This window comes from Manacus vitellinus, unplaced genomic scaffold (assembly GCF_001715985.3).
Source record: "Manacus vitellinus isolate BGI_N305 unplaced genomic scaffold, ASM171598v3 scaffold_30_pilon, whole genome shotgun sequence".
Lineage (NCBI taxonomy): Eukaryota > Metazoa > Chordata > Aves > Passeriformes > Pipridae > Manacus > Manacus vitellinus.
In genome coordinates this window covers 552858-580024 of record NW_021940291.1, presented here as the reverse complement: position 1 = coordinate 580024, position 27167 = coordinate 552858, and the positions used below count along the sequence as shown (strand labels likewise).

Genomic DNA, 27167 nt, shown 5'->3' with positions numbered 1-27167 from the left:
CTGGTTTATTAAGAAACTTCACCCCACAGAAGCCTTTTCCTCAAGGAGACATTAGTTGACATTCATTCGTTTTACTGAGAACTTTCGCATTCCTATGTTTTCAAGTAAAGAAAATGGAGTTGCACTTGAAAAACATTTGAAGTGACCCTTCCTGGGCTCTTTGAAAAAACTTTATACAGCTGGAACAGACAAAAGGGACACCAGAAGAGAGGGCAAGCCTGAGCTGGCCATATTTTCACCTGGATCTGTCCTTTCTGAGACCTAATATGCCAAGAAATAGGAAAAAAGCAAAATACTCTCAAATGCTTTGTTGTTTTTTGGCAAGACCTCAGACAATGCACAACTCTCATGAACATGATTTCTTCAAGCTGCTATTATTAAATCCGTTACTTTTTCTCTGCTTTTCTTTGTTTGTGCAAGGCCATTGCTAATGGCTAATGATGACATATTAATCAGACACATGACTGTTCCTAATTAAACCTTGCCCCATGTTCTCAGAGATACTGCTGGGAACAGAGGATGTGGAAATCCCCTGTGGAAGCAGAAATACAACCTACAAACACTCAAAGAATAAAGCTCAAATGTGCTGGTGAGGCACAATGATATATACAGAGCAGTGTTTCCCTCTTAGGAAACATTTTCACTCCTTTTACAAAAATACCATAAGAGTGGAGCATAGTAGTTCAAATCATGGAAATGCTTTGGCATGTGGAAGAGAGATATATGATGTATTTAGGGCATAGCTACGTATTCCCTTACATGCTGGATATGAAGATTCTAGAGTCACCTTGCTTCTTTTTTAGGACAAAAGCATTTCTAAAACAAGATGATGCTGTCCTTACATGGCAGGATAATCTGTTTGAGTCAAAAGCTGATTAGTAAAGTGCTAGATGACAAACTGCACTGAGCAAGGGGCTTTTGACCACAGGACCTGCAGCCGGCACATCTACTCATCTTCATCAGGATCCCCACTAACATGTTCTCTGTAGCTCCATCGAGGTAGGAGTTTAAAAATTGCTGTGTTAACTAAGAACTTTTATCTCTTCTCTTACAGAAGAGATTCTCCTGCAAAATTATAGGGCCTGGAGCCTGGAACTCAGATAAGGTAATAATTCAATGGAGCATTAACAAATTTACAGTGCAATATAGCATTGCCCTGTAGGCCTGTAAGATTCCAGGCTTTCCAGGGAAAAAACCCAGCACTTTACTTCTAGTCTTAAAGTGCTGAAATACAATACCTGAAAATCACAACACTGCTATGTAAAAATGCTATTTCAGATCATTGCTAGAAGTGACTAATCCTTTATTAAACTTCTGTCACTCTGCACAGCAAGAGTCACTTATATAGTTAGCTCCTTGGGAAGCATTTTTCCTGTTGATTAGTGAAGTCCTTGGTGATCAGCAGCACCCTAAAATATCAATGAATAAATAGAAATAAAGTGGTATCACAAGAGCTTTACAAGATGTATAATCTTACTACACGTTAAACTTTTAAAATCTAAGTCTAAAAACATGGGAGTTTGATTTCTGTACTATAAATAGCTAAGTGATATTATTCATATTTTCAACAGTGTATGTATTCATTTACAGAAGAGAGCATGTATACATGTGTAACTGCATAGAGATGCACTGCTACACAGTCTCATTGGCTGAAGTCCATGAGCAGCATTTCTGCAATACTGCACGTAGATTAGTAACTAGAAAATTCTGCCACTAGAATTATACTGCTCCTAAACCGAATCTGTTTGCATATAGACAGCTTGTGGGTCCACAGCACACTTTTTAGGGTCTCATTCAAGACCTACTTGGATGTTTCTGCACTGTGAGACAGACATGTCCTGAGAAAAAAAGCCCTTGATTTCAACCATGAAACAGACATGCCTTCCCTAGGTTGAGGATTCTCACACCATTTCAGTGGAGATGTAACAGTGATGCTAGACTTTGGGTTTATATTAAAATAAAATTAAAAAAAAAAGGTGAAGAAGAACCAGTTGATATGGCTTCTTGGTGACTGAGGTCATATCTGTAGTACCTATTTCATTTCTAGGGGGAAGATCCTCATCTTCATGACTAGGATACCTCTCCTTCCGGTCAAGCAGAAGAAAATAAATCATTTTTTCTTGGTTTTCCCTGAAAAAAAAAAGAAAACGAATCTTTACATTTGGAAAGAAAAAAACATCAACACGTAGATAAACCCTTTTCATCAAATGAATAGTTACAGTTATTCTAAATAAGTTGGATATAGTCATGTACCTGCCAGCAAGATACACAACCCACAAAGCTTTTGAGACCCTTGCTGTCTCCAACAAGCAGCTAGTGAGGAAAGGAAATACGATTCCTATGTTATGCACACAGAACAGAGGCACAGGACAGACAAGGTAATGTGTCCACGGGAAGTCCAAACCAATAGTGGCAGCAAGACAGGTCTGAGCCTCTAAATGCTCTTTCTACTATGTGTCCCTCTTAACACCTCAGGAAATACACCAGCTCTTAGGCATAGGCTTCAAATAAATAAAAATCTGCCAACAAAGGCATATCCAACACACATAACAGCAACGATACCTCCCCGTCTGGACTGTACAGCCCATCTTTTAATGAATTGACCTGGCCTGGCAGCAAGGGAAAAGACAGCACCATGCCTTCATTGCTGGTCAGGCTGTGAGCTTCTGACCCATGGAGCAAGAAAGGCTCAGTGCTTGCTCCCAACACCTCACTAGCAAATGAGCAGCCAGAGGGTGAGAAGTTGCTACCAGTCACTCACAGAGAGAGACACCAGTTACAGTGCTCTCTACCTCTCCCCCACTTTATTAGCATCCCAGTCCCTGGACACCCAACTGATATGAAGACTGAGCAAGTGCTTACTCTTCCGACAACAAGTCCTGTAAGAGTTTATTTCGGTCGCGGAAGCAGCCTAACGAGTGCATGCTATCTAACACGTCTGGATCAATATCCTCCAAGGAAGGGAGAGAACGAATCTGCACCTTTCGAGGGATTGGTTGCTCTGGTTCTGGCTCATTCTTACCCCCTCTGCAGAGGAAAGAAGATGAGAGGGAGAAAGGGGGAGGGAAAGAAGGAGAGAAAAGAAACATGAGTCACAAATGAACCCATACTCTGAAACACAGCCTGCAGCAACAGATGGAAATAGCTTGCTAAATTCCCACTGAGAGACCAGAGCTCCCAACCAGACAGATACTTTTTTTCAGAAGAAACTGTCGTGAAGGCTAAGATTGACCAGCAGCTTATGGATTTGGGTCTCTAACGAGAAATGTCTGCATTCAGTCAGGGAGGCAGAAGAAACTTCACTTACCAGTGCCCTTATAATAGAAGCAGCTGTTCAGCATCCTAATGCTGAACATTTACAAAACCCTACGTGGTTTTAGAGATGCTCTCTCATCAGCAGGCCAGACCTCAGACTATCAGGCTGAAAAATGCAAGCTGAGTGATTCTCTTTCAAAGAAGGAGCTCTGAACAAACCGTCACTATTTTTCACCAATTCTGATTCCAAGTGGCATTGCAGCAGTTAATGCTTTTAATGTGATTAAGAGATCTCAGTGTTCAGGTTCCCACTTGACACGCTTTAAAAGGTTTTTGGGGAAACAAGGCTGCTTAATTACATGCCCAAATATGACAATCTCTGCTTCTCTTCAGATATGCAGATTTGAAAATTCTGGCTCAAGTGTGGTGCCCGCGGTCAGTGGCAGACCTCAGAACACAACACTAGCAGCAGAACATTTTACTCTTTCAAATGTACTTAATGCAGGCTTTCTGCACAATTATCTCATCCCATTCACTAGGCTCAGGAAATATTGATTATTCATTGCAATTAGAGGCCCTGACTGTAAGAAACAGGTCAGGGTGTCAGGGTATTATAACTGCCTAACGACATATATTGCAGACATTCTGAATATCCTTTGATTTTATTTTAATAGGCAGCAAGCAATTTATGTAAACTCTATCCACCTCAAGAGGTGGGTTTGGTGGTGGTGGTGGTGTTTTCACTGGAGAAACAGTCCACCCTGAATCTTTGCTATTTCTCAATGGATGCCTTGTGCAATGTCAAAGTTTCCCTGCTCTGTGGGTCCTCCCTTTCCTTTATGTGATTCAAATGTGTGAGTCCAGGCACACGCTGGGTCCAGGCTCCCATGTGGGAAACAAGAATCAGAAAGATTTAAACTGCATTTGCCATTTATGGAGCAAATGTCCGTGTTTGGACAGGGGATTCTTTCTGATGCTGGAAGAAATAAGGTGGACACGACTTGTGAAGTTACTCGCACAGCTTAACATCTTGAGCTGTCCAAATATCTACACAGAAAAAGAAGTTCCAATTTAAATGTCCTTAATTTTTCTTGTGTAAGTTAGAAAGCAACTCTGGTAGGATCATACGTATGAGCTTGAGGTTTCAGCCAAAAAGAGAGCCGATGTAGATTATTTCCTCCAAGTTAAGAAGGCAATACTAAGTCATAGCAGCCAAGATAGGACAGTTACATGCTGGGGCAATTACAGGAGATTGCTGGATGCTATTTGCATTTTGTTTTTAAGCAAGTTGAAATGCAGTTATGAGGCATCTGCTCTGTTAACTGTTTGTGGGACATCACTTGCAAAAAGATTGCTTGGAAATTTTTGTTTTATCTTCTCTTGAAGCAGTGAAAATGTGCTTAGCCCTTCCTGGATATATGTCATGGAGTCAGACTGTGGTGTACATTACGTGGGCCGTGACGACATGGGTCAGATTCCACTTCTCTTACAGTGGGCACTCAGACACATCATTCTCAATTTTATTCAGTTTTGGGGACTGGAAGCAGAATATACAGGACACAGAAAGAATCTGCTTCCTGGGATTCGTTCTTGTGTACCAAACCACTAAAACACAGCTTCTGATGCCCCCTTTGAGACTCACAGAAGTGTCTGTGTCTTCTAAACCGCCACCATGGTCCTGAATCTAAGAGCTAGATTCAAAAATCTTTGTTCAACTAAAGAAACATCTTATTCCTTGTAAGAGATCACTACTCTTACCGCTTAGAATCAGGATCTAGCTCTCAGCAGGTAATAAGCAATGATTAGATCATAACTTTGCACTATTAAAGACAGCAATGACCTTGTCATTAAGATAAATTCTTGCAGGATGGACTTTTGAAAGCAGCCCAGTGTTTTTGGTTTTCAGTGATCTACAATTCACTTCTGAAAAGTATTGACTTAATTAATCAATCATTATGTTACAAGCAGATGTCCTTAAGGTAATTTAAAGAGATTAAAAATAATTATTGTCTCTGAAAATTTCCAGAAAATCTGGGTTTCCTACTAGTCACCCTAGTCCACAGCAAAATAGAATTTGCAAGCTTCTTTTGCATCAATTGGCATGGGAGCCATTTCTAGACGACAACACAGTTTGCCATCTTCTGCGCACTGGAAAGTGGCATGTCCTTATGCTCTGCACCTGGTCAGCCTCAGACATAGGCAGGAATTTTCACATCTCCTCATCAGGTACAAGTAAAATCTGCAAAGAGGCGTCTCGTCATTTGACAACGCAATTCAGTGCTTCAGGAAACAAAAATCACTGGGTCTGGGCTGTGATTGGCATGACTGTAATGCCTGTTCCATTCTCAGTCTAGCAGAGAGTGACAAATTTGTTGCATTTCAGCCCACACAGACATCAAACAATGTCACACGATGAATACAGCAAATCACATATACTTTTTTAAAGGCCCACATGAATGCGATTGCTGCTTTAAAACCCACCCCTTTTTGTGAGGATCGGTGCATACAACGGCTGTGATTCCTGAGGAGGGTGGACCTTTTCAATCTCTCCATGAAATTCTCTCATGAATCTCACCGAGATGCCCATTTGCGTCAGTGCAAAAGCAAAGCAGAACCAGTACACTTATTCTTGCCCTCTTTCTTTATTAAAAAAATGTGAGAATAACTGCTGTTTATTTTCTGGCTTATGATAACCTACGTTTGAGGTAAAAATAAGTTATTTCAATTATAAAGGCTTGAAGAACCTCACTGAATTAATTTGGGTGGGAGAGCAAGAAGAACTGGAGGTTGCTGATGAAAGGTTTCACTTTGATTTCTTTTTCCTTTTTTAGGCTTGTGAATCATGATTTAAACTTTCAAGACCTCTTTCTCCGTCTCTCTTGGTCTGCAATTAAATCTTTTCCTCAGTTTTACAGTAGCCTTAATATTTATTTGAAGAATTAAGTGAAATTGCTTATATATTCTGAGTACAACTTTCAGGTCAGTAACCTATATATGACAAAGGATGAAGATTTCACATAGAATAGCAGATGAAATAAAGGAAAAAATTTAAGAGATGAGTAAAACAGTCATAGAATAAAGCACTTATAACCCCCCCCCCTTCTCTGTCAGCATCAGTATTTCCAGGAAAAATGAATGCAAAGAGGCTGTGAAACATTACCAGATGATAGTAGCTGAGTTTTGGAAGTGGCAGGGTTATTCACTGACTAAAATTAGTCACAGGAGGTTAAACTCCTGAGGTCAATCCATGCCCAGTATAGAGAAAATGAGAAAGAGACTTATTAAAAAAGCTATTTTGAGCAGAAACTTCTGAAGAGACATGTGGAAGAGCTTTTCTCCACTGACTACGCTGTGAGTCTAGGGGAGACTTGCTTTTGCAAAACTCAGTTTCTACTTCTGAAAACAGCCTCAGATGATATTTCCCTTGACACAGTTTACTGTGTCAATCATCACAGAGTCTGACCTTCATTGAGAAGTACATGAAAATTTTCAAATGCTTATATCTGCAAAGAAAAAAAAAATCTTCAAATTCTAAATACAGAATAAAGTCATGAAATAATACTGGTGTAATTGTGCATGAGAGCCTGGGACAACAGTCTTTCAACAGGTGAAAATTTCCAGGCAAAAATCTTGAGGAGGGTTAGAATAATAATATAAGTGATCAATAAATTTTCATTTTATTTCCTATTCCAGTTCTGATTAAAGCACAGAGAGAGTCAGCTGATTTCACTCCAGGAAGAAACAGAGGGGATCAGTTGTCCAATCTGATGTAAACAGCATTTACTTCTGGAATTGCTAGTAAAACATTATAGGAGAGATTTCACAGATTACAATTAGAGATTTTCCCCCTCCATTTCTTCTACGTTTATCCATGAGAGTTTAAAAAAAAAAGTACCTGCTGCAAACAACACTTGTGCCCTTCTTTGGTTTAAAAAGGTGCCATGTCTGGTTATTGGAGAGACCACGAAAAAGCCATGGGCAGAGTGCTGCCACCATTACAGGTAAACTTAAGTTTTTTCTTAGTTCAAAAGTTTTCTTAGCTATTCAACAAGCCACTGAAGGCCCTCAGGTTCTATTAAAAATAAATCCAGAGGTGAACATTTTCCATAAGATAGAATTAGAGAAAACAAATACAAAAAAAAGTGGTTGTTTTTTTTTTTCTTACTAGTGAAAGGCTTATGCATCAGTTCATATAATCCTTGAGTATTTCTCAAGAGCAATGATACGATTATGAAGGTAGGACTTCCCTTACCACCCACTTGGGAAATGCTGACCCTGAGAAACATGTATCAAAGCATCATTTCCTTGTTTAATATGTGAAGTAGTCTCTTTAGTTTGATTAGGTTATCATCAGTACAAAAAAGTTATTTACTTAGGTTTCTTGAAATACTATTAAAGCTACACAGAGTGCAAGGTCACTTTTAAAAGCCATCAATCTTCCTTATACCCAAACCACTAGACAGGCGTGTACTTTTCTCCCAGACCTCCTGTTTCACTGTCAGGACTGCTGCTTTTAATCAAGTCACAGAACTATTCTCGCATCAACAGGTTACAAGGTCAGAAGCAGCCTCTTAGCTTGCTATGAAGAAGGAGCAGGGATTATGAGACAGAAAAGCTCTTGCTCACAGGTGCTTACTTTCCAATATCATCATTTTTGTTTCTACTTCAGAGAAAAGCCAAGATGCCAAGAAAGAACAAATGAAAGTTTTCTTGTCAAGAAGGTATTACAAGGGATTGTCTGCAGCACTTGGATAGCAAACTAAATATGGCTGCTAGTTGCGGGGTTTTTTTTGCTGATCACCTGCAGGTATCTCTTTAACACAGCAAATTGCTGTGCTATTTCAAACAGTTGTTAGCCACTGTACAAAAAAAGTTCCTGGGCTGGTATATATAGAAGAAATTATATGAGTAGCAAAGGGTAAAAAAAAATTAAAAGTCTTTCTATCCTCTGCCCCTTTTCCCACCCGGGTGAAACCTGCTTCCAGACTCCAGTCTCACTCTTCAGAAATCATTTGAATATCAGAACCAATAATGAATGCATACAAAAATGAATTGAAAAAATGTTACTTACATATACCATATGTGTTTCTGAATATGTTCTAACTGTAAAGGAAAAGAAAACAAGGAATTAGTGCTGTAAAACAGAAAAGGTAACTCCACAAGACATCCTTATTCAAGTAAGTTCAACATTTCAGAGATGAATCTGTGCATACCAGAGCTGCTCATCCTCACCCATCCCACTGAAAACGAGACTATAATTCCAAACATAATGGGTCAGTCGGGAGCAAATCCCAGGAAAATGCTAATTATGAGGCTTCACAGGCAAGTGTTTTGGCAATTTAAGTTTTTCCCTTCCCTCTATTACTTAACCAAAGCTAACAAACTGCTCCATTCTGAATGTGCATAAGAGTTAATTTTTTATACTTAAAGTTCATTTCTAGTTTCGTTTTGGAAAAAAAGAGAGATAGAAAGAAGAAAATAGGTTCAAACAGATAATGTAAATAAACAAAATAATTTGTGCACGTGTGAGGAGAACTTTTGCCAGGACCCACTCTTGATTGGCTTTGCATTTATCATTAAAACCTTACGACCAAGCAGACTAAGGCTCCATGTGATTTACTGATCCCATACCTGAACACCAGTCTGCAAATTTATTTTACTTTCCTCTTTCACATATGAGTATTTTACCATGCAATGAAGGACTGATCAAAGCTGAACAGTGGCCTTGTCCATCTATGGAAGGCAGATCCCAGCAAACGTTACACGATGACGATGTTTTCCCACGAGTGTGGGGAAAAGAAAGCAACATGCTTTTTCCAAGAGAAACCCTTAACAGCAGAGAGAACGGGAGGTTCATACGACATACTTACAGTAGAACATTCCTAATATGTTGTGTTTTAATCATAATCACAGCAGAAAAGAACTTTTCATAGATGTCCAAGGATTATTTATGTGGACAATATTTTTCATATTCATCACTATGAAGCACCTTTGTATGCACAGAACAATATGCACACTCACTGCACACAGGCTTGCATTTGTGCAACATGCAGGTGAAAGGCAGGAGAGGAACTCAAGTGCTAACAGCTATCAGATGAAATCACAGACCCATTAAAATGGTCAGGAAGAATGGAGAGAGCTGTCCTGCTCTTATTACATTCCACTTTGAGAATAATGGGAATCGGAGGGAAAAAAAAAAAGAGGAACAGATAAACAACAAAATCTCAGAGATACAAAGTAGATGACTGCCACAGACAGCAAGGAATCAGAGCCCTGGTGCTATGGAACCAACAGCTCCACATCTGAGAAACCAGGAAGATGTGAGTTTGGCTCTATATGAGATAATTTTTTCTAAGTGAGACAGGGCTTCTTCCTGAAAGCAAAACAACAGAAGAATGCAGCTTAGGAAAACATGATAGGAGGCTGGAGGGAGAGTATGAGACAAACAGCCTTCTTTAAAACCCAGACTGTATCAGCACTGCAGTCAGAGGTGCAGTTGGCACTTGCATATCTAGCTGTCTTCTAACCAGCCCAGGTGCTGAGAGCACCAATTTCCCCCAGCACACACATCCACGAGCCTGGGCAGACCTGCACAGTTTCCAGCTGCGGCCTCAGCTCTGTCACATTATTTCTCTTCATCACAATTCCCCTTGCATTAGGTAGTCCTTTCATCCCTGCACTATTATGACCAAGGTGGAGTATTCCTGACACACTGCCATCTCCTGTCAAGATAAAGCTATGCATTATGAGAGTTACCCTAAAAGCCTGGAGACGCAGCCCTCTTATGGTTCTTTGGAAGCTGAGGTACAACCACAGAACATAAGAAGAGCCTATTTTGTACAGCTTCCATGGGACAGAATTTTAGCATTGTCACTTATCAGGTCTATAGTTCTGTGAGGATCTGCTAAGGAGTGTACTGTACCTCCTGTGCTTGGTAAACCAGCCTAAGAGATGCATATCTACTTGTTATTTCCTATACAGCACACAGAGGGTTAGAGACATTAATGATTTCAGACAACATGCAGATGATACAGCTACATGATGTCCAAGCCTCTTTCATGCTTGCTTCTCCTGCTGCATTTTCTGTCTCCATGGGTCACGGTGTTCTTGTGTGCCTGTGATATGTGGAAATGACATGCCAAAGCAGACAACAGCACTTCACTTTCTGAGTCAGAGAGGGGGAATAAAAGAGGGTCACCAGTTCATGTCTCAGTCACAGAACCTCTGGGCTCCTTCAGAGAAGATGTCACAGAAATCCCTTCTGCTCATCCCTGTTGATCAACCTCCTTCAAGCTAACGAACCCATAGCTATTTTTCTGAAAGAGAAGCCCTGTAGTACCTTGATATACATTGGAAGGTCTATGACAGCTCTCATGGTTGCTGTTTACCTACATATCTGCCATTCAATCCACATCAAAACCATTGCTGTGAAGTATGCTGGGATATCCCAGATATGAAAAGTATTCTACAAATCCATTTTCTATGCTGATTAAAACGTAATTGCATTGAAATGTTATTACAAGTGTGCTTGCTGCTGCCAACATTTTCACTACTGTTTTAAAGGTAATTAATTAATGCTTTGTTGCTTTTCATCTGCATTAAAGTGACAGGAGGTTTATGGGAGGGCAATTGGTTTTGACAAGGAGAAGTCTGTATGCTTTTTACTATGCAGTGCAGGGGAGGGAGATACACAGTGGGAGCTAATCTCACTCCTCCTGCCTTCATTTAAACACAATGTTTAAATGCATTTAAGTGACGAAGGCATTTAATAACCCTTCCCAGAGGGTTCTTCTTGCTGTTTGCCCATGAGTTTGCCAAGTTTAATGCCATTTTATGGAAGTTGTTAAAACGCTGCTTCCTAATATCTCCTAGTCACTGCAGGCAATTGTCTCATGATGTCATCTCTGAAACAACAAAACACGCTTAGATCCACTGCACATGCACAGTCAGAGGAGAGATTGCTGCAAGCTAAAATGCTGTAATGGAAGGAGAGGGAGAATTCCTTTATCATGGTTTTACATAAAAATACTTCCAATATACATTAAACTTGTACACTGAAGAGCCCCACTCACAGGTGAAAGACCCACTGTGATACAGAGCTCTACAAGCTCATCAGAAAAAGAGGTCTCCTCCCACAAGGAGCTTACGTCTGAATTCTAAGGCAGGGAACAACAGATGGAGACAGACAGGCAGATGGAAAACAAGACCGCGCTGTCTACATCCTCGGCACTGATCTCAGCAGAGCGGTTGCCAAGCTAAAAAGTTCTGACCTGAAGAAAAACTTTCTCAAAAGTCTGCGGATATAAATGAGGCCTTCTGGCCTTGAACTCATGTCAAATTTCAAAATTCCCTGTCCAGAAAGGGAACAATCTCAAACCCATCTGTGCCCCAAATCAACCCACACTTCAAATGAATCTTCTTCATTCAGAAGATCCTGTAGTTTGAATTTTAAACTGACTGTGTAATGCTAAGATAGAGGCTTTTCCTGACCACAGGATTCAAGCTGGTGCTGCAAACAGCACTGGCAAAACCATTATCTGTGTCAGCAGTAGCAGCTGTACTATAGCAGCCTCCAGGGACCTTGACAAGGGCAAGAATCACTATCCTACCTGCACAGTGCATGAATAGATCCTTGTCAGCCAAAACCTTACAGCCTAAATACATCAACTAGGCAATAACCTCCATTCTACAGCTTGTGAAGTGAGATAATTTAAATGATGTGATAGGCACCTTACCATAAGACCTTCTAGAAAAATGAAGAAGGAATCAGGTGAGTTGTCCCTTGTTCATTTTTGTAACATTCTTTAGATGTTGTAGTCCATCATTAACACATGTTAGACCCAACAAAAAACAAAAGTAGAGAACAGAGAGGAGATTCTGAAAATATGTGTAATTTAAGTTGGGTAATATTCAGGGACAGGTATTTCAGACTATGTGGACACCCAACATGGAAGACAAGTCATTCTACTCTAGTATAAAATGTCAGCACTAGAACAATAACAGCTTTGTCAATTCTTCAGTATCTGCTCTGATCCACCTTGCTCTAGAGACAAAGTTTTGATAATGCTCATCCATCTTTAAAAGGAAAATAGACCAAAAGCTCCTTACTCTCTGCCCTTTGCTTTTGTGTTTCTGTAGAAGAAAACACTGGTTGAGAATGCAAATAGTTTCCACTACAGGAGCTGTAACTCTCTGCTGCAGAGACACTGAATCATTTGAAATCTCCAAGGAAAAAACCATTTGCTTTCTGAAGTGCACATAACTAAAAGAAAGCTCATCCTGCAGTACTTCAGGCACCCAGAGCACACCTTCCACAAACCTTCTCAAACTTTATTACTAGTTCACTTTTCCTTCCTGACACTATTCCTACTAGAAAGCTGTCCCAGAACCCCGCTGATATGGCTAAAATGCTGCTTCTAGTTTCTAGCCTACTTTTCTGTAAGGCCATTTGACATACATTTGGTTTTGTATCAGTATCTTCTTTAGTTTAAATAATCCTTCTCTGCCTAGTAATTACCTCTCAGGAATATGCAGATGAGCGGCACAACCTTTCTTAGACATCATCTGTGTAGGCTAGCTGAAGCCCTTTTAGGCCATGCTTTTCAGACAGGCTCACTCAAACGCTGATCACCTTAGTATTCACTCTTTGATTTCATCTTTCATGAATATGAGTGGTCAGAAATATGACCAGCAGCTAGGATCAACTTTTGCAGCTTAATGAAAGAAAAACATGGATTCTCTTATTTTAAAGCATGTTCAGTAAAACAGGCCCAGTAAATGAGAGTGGTCAAGGACGTTCCACTAACCATATTTGAAGCTATGTAATACATGGTGAGTGTGAACAATATTCCACTAAGACATAGCAAAGTCTTCTTTCCATAAATGAATCATATACAAAGAAAGGTAATGCCTATTTCTTAAGGCTGGAAAGGGCCAGCAACAATAGTTCTGAGAACCCTCCCCTCCATTAATCTTCTCAAGCTTTAACACTGAAGCGAATGATGACAGTTAAACGTGAATCCTGGTTCTGTTTTTGTTGATCATTTTAACAGATGGACTGGGGAAGGTGTGGGTGTGCTGTGAAATGGCAATTACTGCAGGGAGGGAAATGCAGTTGGATGAAAAGGAAAAGAGATACGAATAAAAAAAAAGGAACAAAGCAGAGAGGGGAAGTGAAAAATGAAAGACAAAAATTCTGGTGACCTTACATTTCACTGTATTTTCTGCTGAATTCACCAGTGAGATACTGAGCAAATGATCAGTAATGGTAACAGCTACATCTGTACTTATTGCACCCAAGCTGCAATTTTGCTCAGATCTTTGTATAAATATCAATTTGATTCAAGAAATATATTTTCCAGGAATAGAGGCTTCCAAATAAACCCATATTAATACCCTTTTTCACAGGACACAGCTAAAATATAGTTCAGATCTCTCCTCAGAATGAACTCTACATTCCCAGCTCCTGTGCAGGAAACAAAGAGCTCCCTTCTGCCTGGCAATCGAAGCAAGTAGCTCAATAACAGCACAGAGGTGTGACAGCAGCAGGGACAGTAAACTGAGAGACCCTCACATAATGAAAATAAGACTGCAGCTAATAACAAAGAGCTAACCTTTTTCCTCCCAGGTCTTGGTTCTTGAATATGTATTATTTCAAATTCTTATTCATAATTCACTGGTTAGAGCTTTCCAATAACTATCAGATCTGGCATTTTTTTCTCCCCAAGGAAGTAAGAGGTTAATTTTCATCAAGAAAAGGAGGGGGGACGGGTGTCACTCTGGGACCTTGGTTTACCTTAACTGCTTTCTCTCCTATGTGTGTACATTCTCTGATGTATTGCACAATTTAAAACATTTAGAGTCTGTCTCTGGTCTATGGAAAAACTCAAAACAATCTGAACATTTGATGATCTCCTTCCTAGCAGACTTAGTTCATCAGCACTAATATCTTTGAAAAAAAACCGACAATGACAAAACAGCAGAAAAACTGAAATGTTTACAACATGGAAAGGAAGCTAAGCTCGAGAGGGACACGGTGACATTCTTGGCCATGAAGAACAGCTGTCTCATGTCTCAGGGTATAGCCCTAACTTCTGCAGTGTTCTTTCCATGAAAGTACTTGGGAAAAAGTAATTTCTTTCTTTAAAAATCTGTTTTATGCTTAAAATTTTTCTATGCTTAAGATTTTTTTTTCAATCAGTGCTATTAATATACTGCAAATGTGATGGCTACTGGGTTTGCAAAAGTAGGGATACTAGTAACAACATGAAGAACTTTTCACCTGCGTCACCAAATACAGCATGACCTGGTTTCGTAATGAATGAAAGAAAAGCCCAGCTGTCAGGTAATACTGTAAAGAGACTTGTGAAGGGAGTTTCAGTTCACTTCTTAGCAGACAGGTGTCTGCATCCCAAAAGCACCATCACAGCTGGCACAGATTGATGCTGTTGTTAGCAATCTCAGCAGAGGCCAACCTGTGATCTGAGAGTTTATTTATAAATATTTTAGCAGACTGAAGAACCAGGAGGAGTTTTAAATTTACATTTCTTTATACATACTCCCACTCAGAATCTGTGAGCTTAGTAAATCTGTATAAAATCATCACCACGGCCTGACAATAGGATTTACAAGGGCAATGTACCCATAAAGGCAGACGCCTCCACTGACAAGCAGGCAATCTTAGTTTCCAAAATTATTTTAATTGCTAATTTTTAAAATTCCCTGAAACATTAACACAGTGTTAATGAAGGATACAATCACTACACAGTCCTCGCCCTTTCAAGGCCTCTGTTGTAGTGATGGGATGCATCCTAAATGCAAACTCAGTGCTGAACACCAGGAGCTCAACACTGTGGGCCTAACAGTGCTCAGGACCACAAGGCACAAGATGAAAGAGCAGACAGGCAGACACTTGCTCTGAAGGCTGCTAGAGGACAGTGCAGAGCAAATACAGGATAGAATACAATGAAGCTTGCACAGCATGAGGTGAGAAGCCAATACTTCTGTCAGAAATGTAAGAAAATCATACTGTTTAGTAGCAAAGCTTCAAGTAACAGTTCTAACAGCTGTGACCGTCAAACAGGTCTCTCACACTCCCAACAAACTGCTGTACCAGCCAGAAGAACCAGACAACTCAGGTGGACTCCAAAATGTGCTAAGGCGTCAGTAGCTCTGTGATGATGTTGTGAGGGATTTCTTCTAAACGCCCAGTGCTACATATGGAAGGGAATTATGAGGCTAGAGAAAAAACACAAAGGCAATCTGTGCTCATGACTCAAAAGAGAAGGTAACTAATTTCTTCGTAAGGACTCCAACAACTCTACTCACTCTTTTGATCAGAAGGAAACTCACAGGAATGGCAGTAAATCAACAAGTTATCTTAGCTGTTCAACCATAACTGCAACAAGATGAGAAATGAAACCTTGCTCGTACCATCAGCACCAAATACTTTCTTACCGTGAGACGTTTCGAGGCATCCACTTCAATCATCCCCCGCAAAAGGTTCTGACAGTCAGGTGGGATAAAATGTGGCATGTGGAACACTCCACGTTTCACCTTCTCCAGCAGTTGCCGCAAGTTGTCATCATCGAAAGGCAGGGCACCCTGCGGGGATATGACGGAGTGGTCAGTGGCAGAGAATTGGAGAGGGCCAAAGGAGAAAAACCACAATAAACACAGTGAGAGAATGGAAGTGAGTAAGTCAGCTTATAATGAATTAGTATAGTAAGTGAAAAAAACTTCTATCTGTTGAAAATAAGTAACTTCTTAGTGCTGCTGTATTTCCTCTAACATAGAAACAAAACTGAGGACAGATTTTTTTTATTAGACTTTAATTAGAAAATGACTACCAGTATAAAATAAAGTACAAAATATGAAATTGCCTTTCCAGGCAAATTCACCAAAGATGCATGGATTCACTTAAATTCAGCTCAAGCTTTTGATCTGCTGGTATTCCTCCTGGGCATACTTTCACAGCAGCAATGTTTATCGTCTCCTTATTTTTAATCTTCCTAAGACACATTTATTGCAGACATTGAAAAGGAGGTGAACAGCTTTGGAGAGACTTTCAGCAGAGAACATGCCCTTTCTGATGGAGCATTGAAATGACACAGCTGAAAGAAACCCCAACCAACAGCAGCCTTTGGAAGCAGCAGATATTCTACCTGTTTAATATACTCCATCCAGTTCCCATGCTGTGGTCAGGTCATCAGTTCCTATTGCTTCCCTACTGTAGCTCACTTACATGAATGGCTTGAGGTTTTTTTAGCTGAAACTACATTGTGAATAGATCATCAGCTTGCCACAAAAAGCAGTAAAACACCTATCCTTGCTGCAAGGACAAAAAGGAAAAAGAGAAGTTGAAATCTTTAGGATAACTCCACTGACTGCAGTTGATACCCTTTTATAGCAAGTCTGCACCTTCCTAGATATTCTCACTTCCTTCTTTCACTGCCTAATTCTAGTAGGTGCTGAGCTTCCTTGATTTCCAGGATGGTTTGTGGGAAGCTGCAAGCTGTCAGCTGCTGCGATAATGAAGCTTCAAGTTGTCAGTTCTGGCACTGCTCTTACTACAGTGAGTAGTGCATCTGTATAAGCAATCCTGTGTCTACAGTTTAGGGAGACCAACAGCTCCATTTACAGCAGCCTCAGGAAGTCACCTGATGGCAACCACTACTGGGCACTATTTACTAGCATTTGTTCTTTCAGGTGGCCTTGCAGGGAGAGCCTCCCTGTTCTGCTGTAACCAACCTCCTGAGTTACCTACGCTTTTCCTAACCATTGCAGACTTAAAGGAAAATCAATTCTGATAGTTCAGTACTTCGGCTAACGCAATTTAAGCCACGATGAAGTCAGAAAGGATGCTTTGTGGCATTTCCTGAAGGTAACAACTACACCTTTTTTATTACTACCATCTGCTATTATATCTTGAGACTTTTTGTAGGGTTCTTCCTGACATGATTGACTGGAGAGCTCTGGGCTCTCCATCATTAACAGACTTATTTCAATCATTTTTCAGGCTCATGTGTGTATGTAGGACCAGACGAAGATGCAGCAACAGAGACATGAAATCTTGACAGAGAATCCCCCTGAAAATGAAAAGCCCACTCCTACAAATCCTAACCATCTTGACACATTCTCTCTTCTGTTCTTAGAAATTCAAGAAGTTATATTAAGAGCTCATTATACAGTTCTATTTTACAGTTATGAAAGTAGCTGCTCAGTAAGAGATGACCGGGTGCTGCCTAGTGTGACAGTTAAAATTCTTCCCATGCAGCATCAAGATAAAAAATTTAAAACTTCAGAAATGTCAGTGAATTGTAATGGCTAAAAAGAAAAAAAAAGAGTAAGATTGGTTAAGGGGAATTAAAGCATCATACTGAGATTATTTCAAGGTATTTTGATTCAGGCCATTAAAAAAGAATTGGCATGTTTTTTGAAACAAAAATATTTTAAAATTTTAAAGTATTTTAAACAAAAATAATATGCAGAATCTATCTCTGATTTTACACTGTACAAATGCTTTTGTCAAAATAAAACATTTAAGTGAAGCAATTAGGTTTACTGATAAATGTAAAAGAATATCAGAATTTTACTTCAGGCTTGTTACTTTTATAATTACAGATGATCAGCTGAACTATTACAAATATAAAATGCTTAACATGCACATAAACCCTATATTCATACAGAATATCATGCCATATTCTATCTGCACGTGGTATATGCTTTTATTAACATAAAATATGTTTTCTTACATTAGACTATGGAAATTGGTAACAAATGCCAAGCCTATCTGCCTTCAGCTGGACATTCAGTTGTTGTATGTTTAGGAGTATTATAACAGCACTGCAAATCAGAATAAATGGTACTGAGAATTGAAACTTTGTTCTAAAGAAGGATAAGTTACCAGATACCATATTTTGAACACTAAAAGTATTACTGAGCCAGATGGAAACTAATTTAAACTCTGTACTACTGGCTCAGTTTTATATTCTCAAGTGTACCAAATTAAAATGTATCTCACTGTGTGCATGAAACAAAGTTGTGGCACTCAAACCTTCCCTTGGAAAAACACTGCAGTTAATGTATGCATATACCTGAAACACATGTACATATACAGCAGAAAAAACGAATGCAAACCCAGCCATATTTTGATGCTGTGAAGGATGACTTATTGGACATTCTCTGTATCCTGGAGTTGTAACCCTCTACATCCTTTCCAGACAAAAAAACATGCCGCAACATCACAACACAGCAAAGAGCATTTATGGAGACAAGTTTTCGATGCCTGTCTATGCTCTTCTGTGCAGGGCAGCAGCATTTCAAAGAAGCAGTGAAATACTTCTTATGCTTTTCCTTTGGGGCTGATGTAGAAATAAGAGGACAGGATGCCACTGAGAGATACAAAAATAGGGGAACTATAAAAAACCACCTGTACGTGATGTCAATAGAATTGCCCTTAAATACAGCAGCACTTTCAAATTTTTCTTTTCTTTTTAAAGGCTAGTGCAAGGAAGATGACTCACCACTAGCAACGCAAATAAAATGACTCCGCAGCTCCAGACGTCTGCTTTCCTTCCATCATATTTTTCTCCCTGTGCAGCAATGACACAGAGGTTCAAAAGACTGATCACTAGTAAATGAATTAATTATCCTTGAAGAACAAGAGAGGGGAGACTAGGAAACCCCATATTTCAATTCAGCCACCTGCTTCCCAAGGCGGCCTTCCCAACTAGGAGGACATTACACAGCCCGCTAATTGAATTTTTGTTAACGTCAGTTTACAGTCATATCTGGGATCTGTGGGAAAAGGCTCAGAAGCAGGGAGCAGGGCAGGAATGGTTGACAACTCACAAATTATCAAAGTTGATATTTTAACAGTGTCAGAGGTGCATTAAGGACATCAAGAAGGTGTTTTTCTCTTCCCTGGTTCTTCAGGGAGCTTGTCACCAGTCACATTATTTGTGAACTCATAGTACTGTCTGGACAGTCTCTTCTGTATGCTTCCTGCTTGACTTTACATTAAAGACAAGCTTAAGAGGAGGGCAATCTTGGCCACTGAAATCTTAGATACTTATTTTCAGAGGACAAAGGGAGAGCAGAGGGAAAGAACAGTTTGTATTGTTTAGTGGAAACCAACATCACTGACAGTCAACCCTGGCTCTTCTACTGAAATGACAGCTACATAAGAGACAGGAAAGCAGAGGGGACTACATCCCTTGGGTTGAAAGATCAAATTAAAGGAGGCTCCTGCATTTCTGTCTGATCACACAGTACAAAGGGTACTGTGAGAATAACACACAATTATTTCCCTCATACAGTTAATGTGGCTTGATTCAGGGATGAGCCTTACGCTCCTTGTGTCCTTCCAGTGCCATCTGCCTTGGATAGGTTTCTTGTATAGAGGGTCTATCTGCATACTTGCAATGAGTGACACTTCAAAAATATATTTATAAACACTAATGTTAACCAACTTACCCGGATGACTTCAGGACAAGCATAATGTGGTGATCTGAAATACAAAATACAGTCAAATGAGTATGGTATTTATGGTCATGTGCATTTCCATTTTGTTTAGCAGAATCATGACTGGCTTGCTTGTACAGAATACAAGTATGCAAACAAGCATGTTTTCCTTACCTCAACAAGAACACATTTCTAACAAACTCAGAAAATGGTCAAGAACTAGCATAATTTAAAATTCTGTGGCCCTACTATGAATTTCTTTTCAGTGAGGAATGATGAGAAGACCAAGCATATTCTGTAACTATATAGAATTCCAGCCCTCTAATCCCACTCTTTAACTTGGCCTTGTATCTAATTAGAAGGAAGGCTCATGCTGCACAGTCTTTAATAGGAAAAAAGACAGAACAGTATTTTCAGACCAAACAGATGCATTTCTAAACCATGTCTGGTACCTCTTCTTCTAAGATGACTCTCAGTTACTCCAGTGGTCACAAAAGCTGCCAGTACATGATTTCAACGTCTTTTTTTTTTGTCTTTTAGAGAACTAAAAAGGATGGACAGTAGCACTATTACCTAGTGAGTTAATATATTCTTTTCACATCCTTCTAGCCATATATCTCTGGTTTGATTCCTGGCTGAGAAGAGTTAATTACTTCAACTTGCCAGGTAATAATTTTAATTCTTGAAGATTATAGCCATGGCTATTTATTTTATAGCCTTCATTAAAGTAACTTGACAAGTAAAAGGGATGCAAACTGTCTGAAACCTGTGTGCAAATCACGCTATTGTTTATACTGACACCTCCCAGAAGCCCCTGAGCCTGTCTTCATTTGTGCATGTGTTTCTTGTGACAAATGCAATCATGGTTGGGCAATACCTGTCTCACAAAGTAATGAGAAAAACAGAAGCACAGCGAGGTTAGTTTTGTGCTAAGATGCTGTATTAATGCCCAGTGAGACAGCCCATTAATTGAATTTCCATACACACTACACTTAACCTTTGGCAAAATATCATCCCATGGGCATGGAATGCCCTGATTTGGTATCACAGCTTTTGGCAGAGCATGACAATAAACTCAGGATACACTTGGGACTGCAGCTACCTTGACAGCAAAGTTTATGTGAGGAGAGAGAAAAGCAGTTGATCCCTCACAAACTTTAGGAAAGATGGAATTCAGAAGTTTAATACTATATTTAATATACCCCTCTTTCCCCAGCCCCCAGGCCCCCATTTAAGAGGTGGGGCATTCACAGGTATTCTAACCAGGCCTGTCTGCTCAGTAGTGTCTTAGTTTAGACTACATTTTAAAAACCTCGGTTTGAGAGTCAAAATAGACAATGAAAACTGGAGCTTTCCCTCAGAGAGCTGGCTAGAGTCAGTCACTGTGAGACCAGAAAGAATGGACTTGTATCTAGTGCGTAGGACAGACTACCCGGGCTGTCTTGGTAATCTTGGTAATTCTGTCACAGACAACCATGTGGACAAGGTTACTTAACATTTTTAAAAGCTGCAGCTGGCCACAGTTTGAAAAAGGTGACCAGAACCTGACATTGAGTCTATTCTTCTGACTAAAGCAAGAGTAATGCCACCACAGCTTTCACACCTCACAAGAGTTTCTATGAATTCACTGAGATTTGTGTGAGGCTTTAGCTGTTTGGGGCAAAAACTTCCATAGTAACAAAGACTGTGGTGGCAACAATAATGAAATAAAGCTAAAGCAGTCAGTAATGATAATAAAATCGTTGCTTCTTGACTAAGCAGGGGCTGATTTGGGAGATTTGCAGCTAGAGAGAAAGTGAGGCCAGAGTGAGACTCTGAATTGCTTAATACTATGTACATTTCCCAAACCCCCAAAATATATTGTTTCCTGTGAGTTTGCTTCTTTATAGCAAACTTATAGCTGCACTATACCCGTTCTTTTCAATACCCCAAAGTCTTCACCACAGGCACATCCCCAATACCAGTCTGCCCTGAGTTGTCAATCCCATGCTCCGCCCCAGTTATGGAACCTCCCCTTACCCATACCCTATATAAGTCCCTGTTTTCCCCTAATAAAGTGGCATTGCACCCTTGACCTTCAACCAAGTCCGAACCCTTTTGTGTGGTGCCGCATCCCTATCCCTTTTACCCTCAGGCCACGGCAAACACCCTTGAAAAGAAGAATGTAAATGTTGTGAAAGATGGGTACATATGTATTTATGTGTCCCACTAGGAAAATGCCCTTGAAGCACTCACCTTCCTGAGGTCTGCTTAAGTGCAGTGGAATCTGCCACGTATCTTAAAAGACACCACTAAAATTCTGCAAAAATTAGGGGACTGGGTGGAGAAAATGTTACAATAAATCCTTTGAAGAAGTTGGATTGATTCGATCATTCAACAACTGCACTGCAACTGCCCAGAGAGCACAGGTTTCTGGCATTACCATTCTGAATTCTCGCCAGCACACACCAGCTAGATATCTGAGCATTATCTTGGCTAACAGCTTTAAAAGGGTTCCTCCAGTCAGCCAGAATCCATAAAAAACTAATTTCCATGCTACCAATCACAGAGAACTTCAACTGCTGTAAAGACAAAACTCAAATTTAATCAAAAATCTATTTATCTTTCTACAGAGTCATGAATATTTCTTTGGCTCTTATTACTAATTATTCAATATAGATGTGTCAAGAGCAACATTCCCTGCCTCTTCCCCTAGGCCACCTCCTCATCATTCTGCTACATCTCTGTGCAGCAAAAGCCACAATCTGCCCTTGATAGCAAATAAGTATATTGCTCAGCAAGATCAAGAAACAGTTGCTGCCTGCGGGTACTGCTGCAAAAAAAAGCAGCGATGTTGGCAGTGTTTATTACCAGGGTGATGTGGATTTTCCAAGGCTAGTCAGCCTGGGGCAGGAAGGGCTCTCTGAATGGTCATTCACAGCTGTGACTCCAGGACACAGTAATCTTAAGAATCTTGGGGGACCTTAGCAAAGCATTTACATGGGATTTAAACCAGAGTGCAACGGTGAAATCCAGGACAGCTCTGGCCAGTTAAGTCAGGCATTCAGAAACAGATGTATATATCGTTGATGTATCTATCCTGAATTTCATCTGAGAAACTAGAAAAGTAGTTCTTGATCTGTGCACATCAAGATATTGTGCAGCTACAGTAGATCTGAGACAACCAGGGCCATATCTTCAGTGCAGATGTGATGTGCCCGTGACTTACAGGTCTCATTATGTAGGTAAGAGAGCCCTGCACTGTGCACACAAAAATCTACTGCGCCCACACAAATCAACTGTGCACATTAAGGTATATCTGGGAATACACAGTAACTGCTTTGCCAGAGAAGCAGTTGACTGATCAAGAAGGACAGAGAAAAGCTGCGTGATCCTACTCCACAGTGTGACAAATCCTATGTTACACTGCCTGATAGGTTCCTAAGTCCCATCAAAGATGTCCCATCAAAGGACCCAGGCTTCAGTCCTTTGATCCCACACCTTAAGATGGTACTATTTGGGGAAGGAGAAAAGCTTTGCGTGCCATTCTTTAGGCCTCACAGATACAGGTAGAGCTTCTGCAGAGGGAGGAACAAGAAGAAGTCTCCTTTCCTCTGTTTTTCTTATGCATGAAGTTACCTTGATACAGGAGGTTGTACAGTTGCACTGAAGTCCTCCCCCATCTAGCTGTTTTTGCTGTTGCTCAATGCTGGATTCCTTCTTTCCCCCTGTTAATCATCATCTCCAAGCTGGCTTTCAGAGGCAGAATTTACCACTAGAGCAAAAGGCTGCCTGTGCCTTCCCCCATGCTGAGTAGCAAAGGGTTGAGATGAAGGGGAACACCAGAGGAGTAGCAATATAGATAAAGGGAATTCAGGAGTAGGACACTGGCATTCCAAGAAGAGAAAGTGACAGCCATAGATTCCACAGAAGAGAAAGATGGAGAGACTGACAAAACAGTTCCAGTAGCAGGGGGTAGTTAAGGCTGCGGTGAAGGCAGTAGCTGTAGGTAAGGCTGTAATTAAGGTAGTTAAGGCTGAGTGCTATTTTCCCATTAAAGCTTCAACTCAGTCATTTAGCTTTACATTAGAAAACTCAGCATCTAGCCCTCAGCCTTTTTACAGCTGTTTACTCCCCAAGTGCAATTACATTTTGGGGAATCTGCAAATCAGTTCATTAATTAATGCATCAGTTCAAATTATTAAGACTTGGAACCTTTAAGAGATTGTAATTTAAAAAATCAACCAGACCTTTGCATTAAAAGGGCATAAAGATCACAAAGTTAAGTATCCAAAAGTTAAGAACTGCTGAAATAAAGGTTGAAGAGGTTATACTGTACTCTGCATGTAAGTCAGGTGGATGTTTTGTTGTGCCCAATGCCTCTGTTTTACTTCTGGACAAAGCTAGAAATGTGAGGGAACAAGGACAAGCTTGCAAGAATTGCAGCTGATTGACATACTGGAGAATCAAACTCTGTCCCTGCCACAGAGTCCTTCTGTGAAAGAAAATGAACAGGTGCCTTAAACTGAGATGTTCACAGGTAATTATGAGTTGCAGGTTCCCCACTTTTCAGAATCACAGTGCTACACATCTGAAGTTTGATTTACAGTATTTATAAGCACGTGGAGCAGCAGCTACAGTCAGTAGGTGCTCTGATCTCCAAGTAAAGGACTGTTATCAAGCACCAAGTATTCTGAGATACTGGGCCCCAGAGTATCCAACTGTACACTCAAAACTGGTTGACGATTTGAGTTTCATTTTGAAGAATCATGTGCCCACATATAAATAGAGATAACCAGATCTATGTGGCAAACACAATATGAAAACAGTACAATTAATATTTGCAAACCGAAGACACTGTGATGAAATCCTACTTAGCATTCATAGCAAGGCTTGAATACAGTGAGCAGAAGTTATACATGGATCCATAAATGAATGATGAGGAAAACCCAAACATTAGACAGCTGTTTACTCAAAAAAAACATACCATCCAATCATCAAATGAGGCAAAGACTTGTTGGAAAAAACCTATACAAACTTGTAATTAATGGGCATATCCTAATATGCACTGGTTAAGTTAATGTTATACTGCCAGCTGAAGAAAAGCACATATTAAATTTTCAGGCATTGATTTTGAAGACTTAAATCTCTTTTAACACACTTTTACTAATCAGGTTGTCCGATATTTCCCTTGGTAATCCTCATTTTCAATTCCTTACCATTTACTATCAATTTAACAACAATTTTCCTTGTTCTTCATCTGTCTCAGACTGGTTTCATGTTTCTGTGTACCTGCATGTTGTTTACGGGCTGAAGCATTTCCACTATCAAAATTAAATTAAACATTTTCTTCACATAAAAAAAATAAATTCTAGTATCCTTGACTGCAAAGGGAAAATTTGAGTAATTATTTGCATTCTCTAGAAAAATTTATTCAAACTGCCTCAAGAAAACTGAAGTTGGCATTTACTAGCAGAAATGCTCTAGAGGATCAGAGAGGATCAGGATCAAAATTCTACCTGTACTGGTAACACTTCACAGAATATTTTTTTTATCTGAAACTGATACTGTGAGCTGCTCTGGCTGGGCTTATCACAAGGTACCGAACTTTAAAACAAACTGAGTGCAAAACTAGCAAAGTAGATCTAGAACTCACAGCAACTGAATGGAACAACCAGGTAAGGGAAGCTAGAGCTGGAATCTAGTGAAAAAGAGAAAAAGAGCACAATATGGAGTAGAAATGACTGGGAGAAGTCAGCAAGACTAGAGTACAAATCAAGAAAGAGATGGGAATGGAGTGCTGAGTATGCAAGCTCTTGATGAGAGGGGGTAAAAAGGTACTAATTCTGGCGATTCCAAATTCAAGAGCTTAAATTTGCAACCCTACCAATAACTGGATGTAGGACACTTTCATATGTTTTAGACATATGTACACGTTTATTATAAGGGGTAACTTGTCATTAAAATCAGAAATGGTGCTTGGACACTGAGGTGTGCTGCTCCCCTGAATTATCTGCTCACCACAGGTGCGCTGATACACCAAATACAGATGTGAGAGAACCAGGAGCTAGATGATCTCTGCTAGCATTTCTAACAAACACACAGTGCATTGGTTGTTACAAATACCATGAGCTCAAAAAGAGACAGTAATCAGTCCTAATGAGTATACGTGGGGTTGTTTTTGATAGATTCAGGCAATCTATGGGTCAGCAAAGTGTTGCCAGGAATTGCTAGGGAGAGCTGAGAGCAGAAGAATTGACTATGCTGCACTTGGAAGTTGCTGTTCTCCTCTATTATGCCACCAGCAGCCGCAAGGCTTTCCTCTCACTCACAATAAAATCATAGTCAGTATTGCTCTTCCCACATGCACTTGGCTCTCTGAATCAGGCCGAGGTTTTCTTTGGAGACATCAAGATGGGAGAACTGTTGTACACAGTCAGCTAACTGGGGGGCTGCCAACAGTGGTGTCAGCCTGACTGCCTCTGCAGAGGTCGGGTCTGGTGCTGGGGCGAGCTACCTTTACAAGCCAGCTCTGTCCTAGCTCTTGGTTGAGACAGAGAGACTGGGACACAGGCAGTACAGAGACCAGCACTGTTGCGGGTTCTCTGTCACCCAGCGGCTTTCACCCATCTCCATCCAGTAGCGTTTTGAAGCTGTAAAGAGTAAAATTAAGAGATGGCAAAAACTTACTTTGCTAGGCTTGTGTAAATGGTGAACTAGGAAGGATCTTTACAAACTCCAAGGAATTGTAGTGCAACAGTATCCTCCTTCAATCCTTCATTTTAGCCATAAGCCCTCAGTTCAAAAAAACGGAACATCATCTAGGGAATGCACCAACCCTTCCTACTTTTCCAAGACTCCTACAGAAATCACATTTTATGTTCAGAGCAACTTAGTCACTTCAGTGATTTGCTAAGAGGCAGAACTGAAGCAGGGAAAGGCAATGCATCTTGTCCTAGACTGTGAATGCCTTCAGCAGAAACAGAAATCAAGCTCAAATAACCTGGGTCTCAGTCCTGAAGTTTAACCATAAAGTACTCATCTTGCCTAGTGACAATTCAGGGTGGATTGGACAACATCTACCACTCCGAAACACTACGAGGCAGCACATCAGAAGAATTGCTGTGAAAGAGACAGGGGAGTCTCTGCATGCCACTGCCTGAATGGGTAAAGAGGGAGAAGAGCTGAAGAGATCTAAAATAATAGAAGCAGCAGCCTAACACATCTTTCTCTTCCTTCATTGTCTGCTGATAGTTGACAGGCCTTCCCTGCTCCTGAAGGAATGCAGAGACTCACTGTGTTATTTTGGCATTTCAAGGACCATCTCTCCATAAGACTGCCTTGCTGTGCAATTTCTGCCATAAGCAGAATAAGTCCTGCAGACCCTACAGACATCTCCCTTTCCCCTTGAGGGTTGAAATTTGAAACGATGGCTTATTCCTTTGTGCTGTGTATATGCAGGATTTTCT

General features: G+C 40.3%; 1 protein-coding gene across 11 annotated transcripts in view; it reads right to left on the bottom strand.

Moving 5' to 3' along the window:
* The window catches only part of BRSK2 (BR serine/threonine kinase 2), a 316083-nt gene that overhangs the window by 53220 nt on the left and 235696 nt on the right, over nucleotides 1-27167 (bottom strand). For all 11 annotated transcript variants that reach the window (XM_018076101.3, XM_018076103.3, XM_018076104.3 and 8 more), the window contains exons 6-11: nucleotides 19732-19765; nucleotides 18780-18848; nucleotides 15712-15858; nucleotides 8327-8358; nucleotides 2863-3027; nucleotides 2033-2130 (exon numbers count right to left, since the gene is read on the bottom strand). In XM_018076101.3, coding sequence (XP_017931590.1) covers nucleotides 2033-2130; nucleotides 2863-3027; nucleotides 8327-8358; nucleotides 15712-15858; nucleotides 18780-18848; nucleotides 19732-19765 — 545 coding nt within the window. The remainder of the gene's footprint in view (nucleotides 1-2032; nucleotides 2131-2862; nucleotides 3028-8326; nucleotides 8359-15711; nucleotides 15859-18779; nucleotides 18849-19731; nucleotides 19766-27167) is intronic.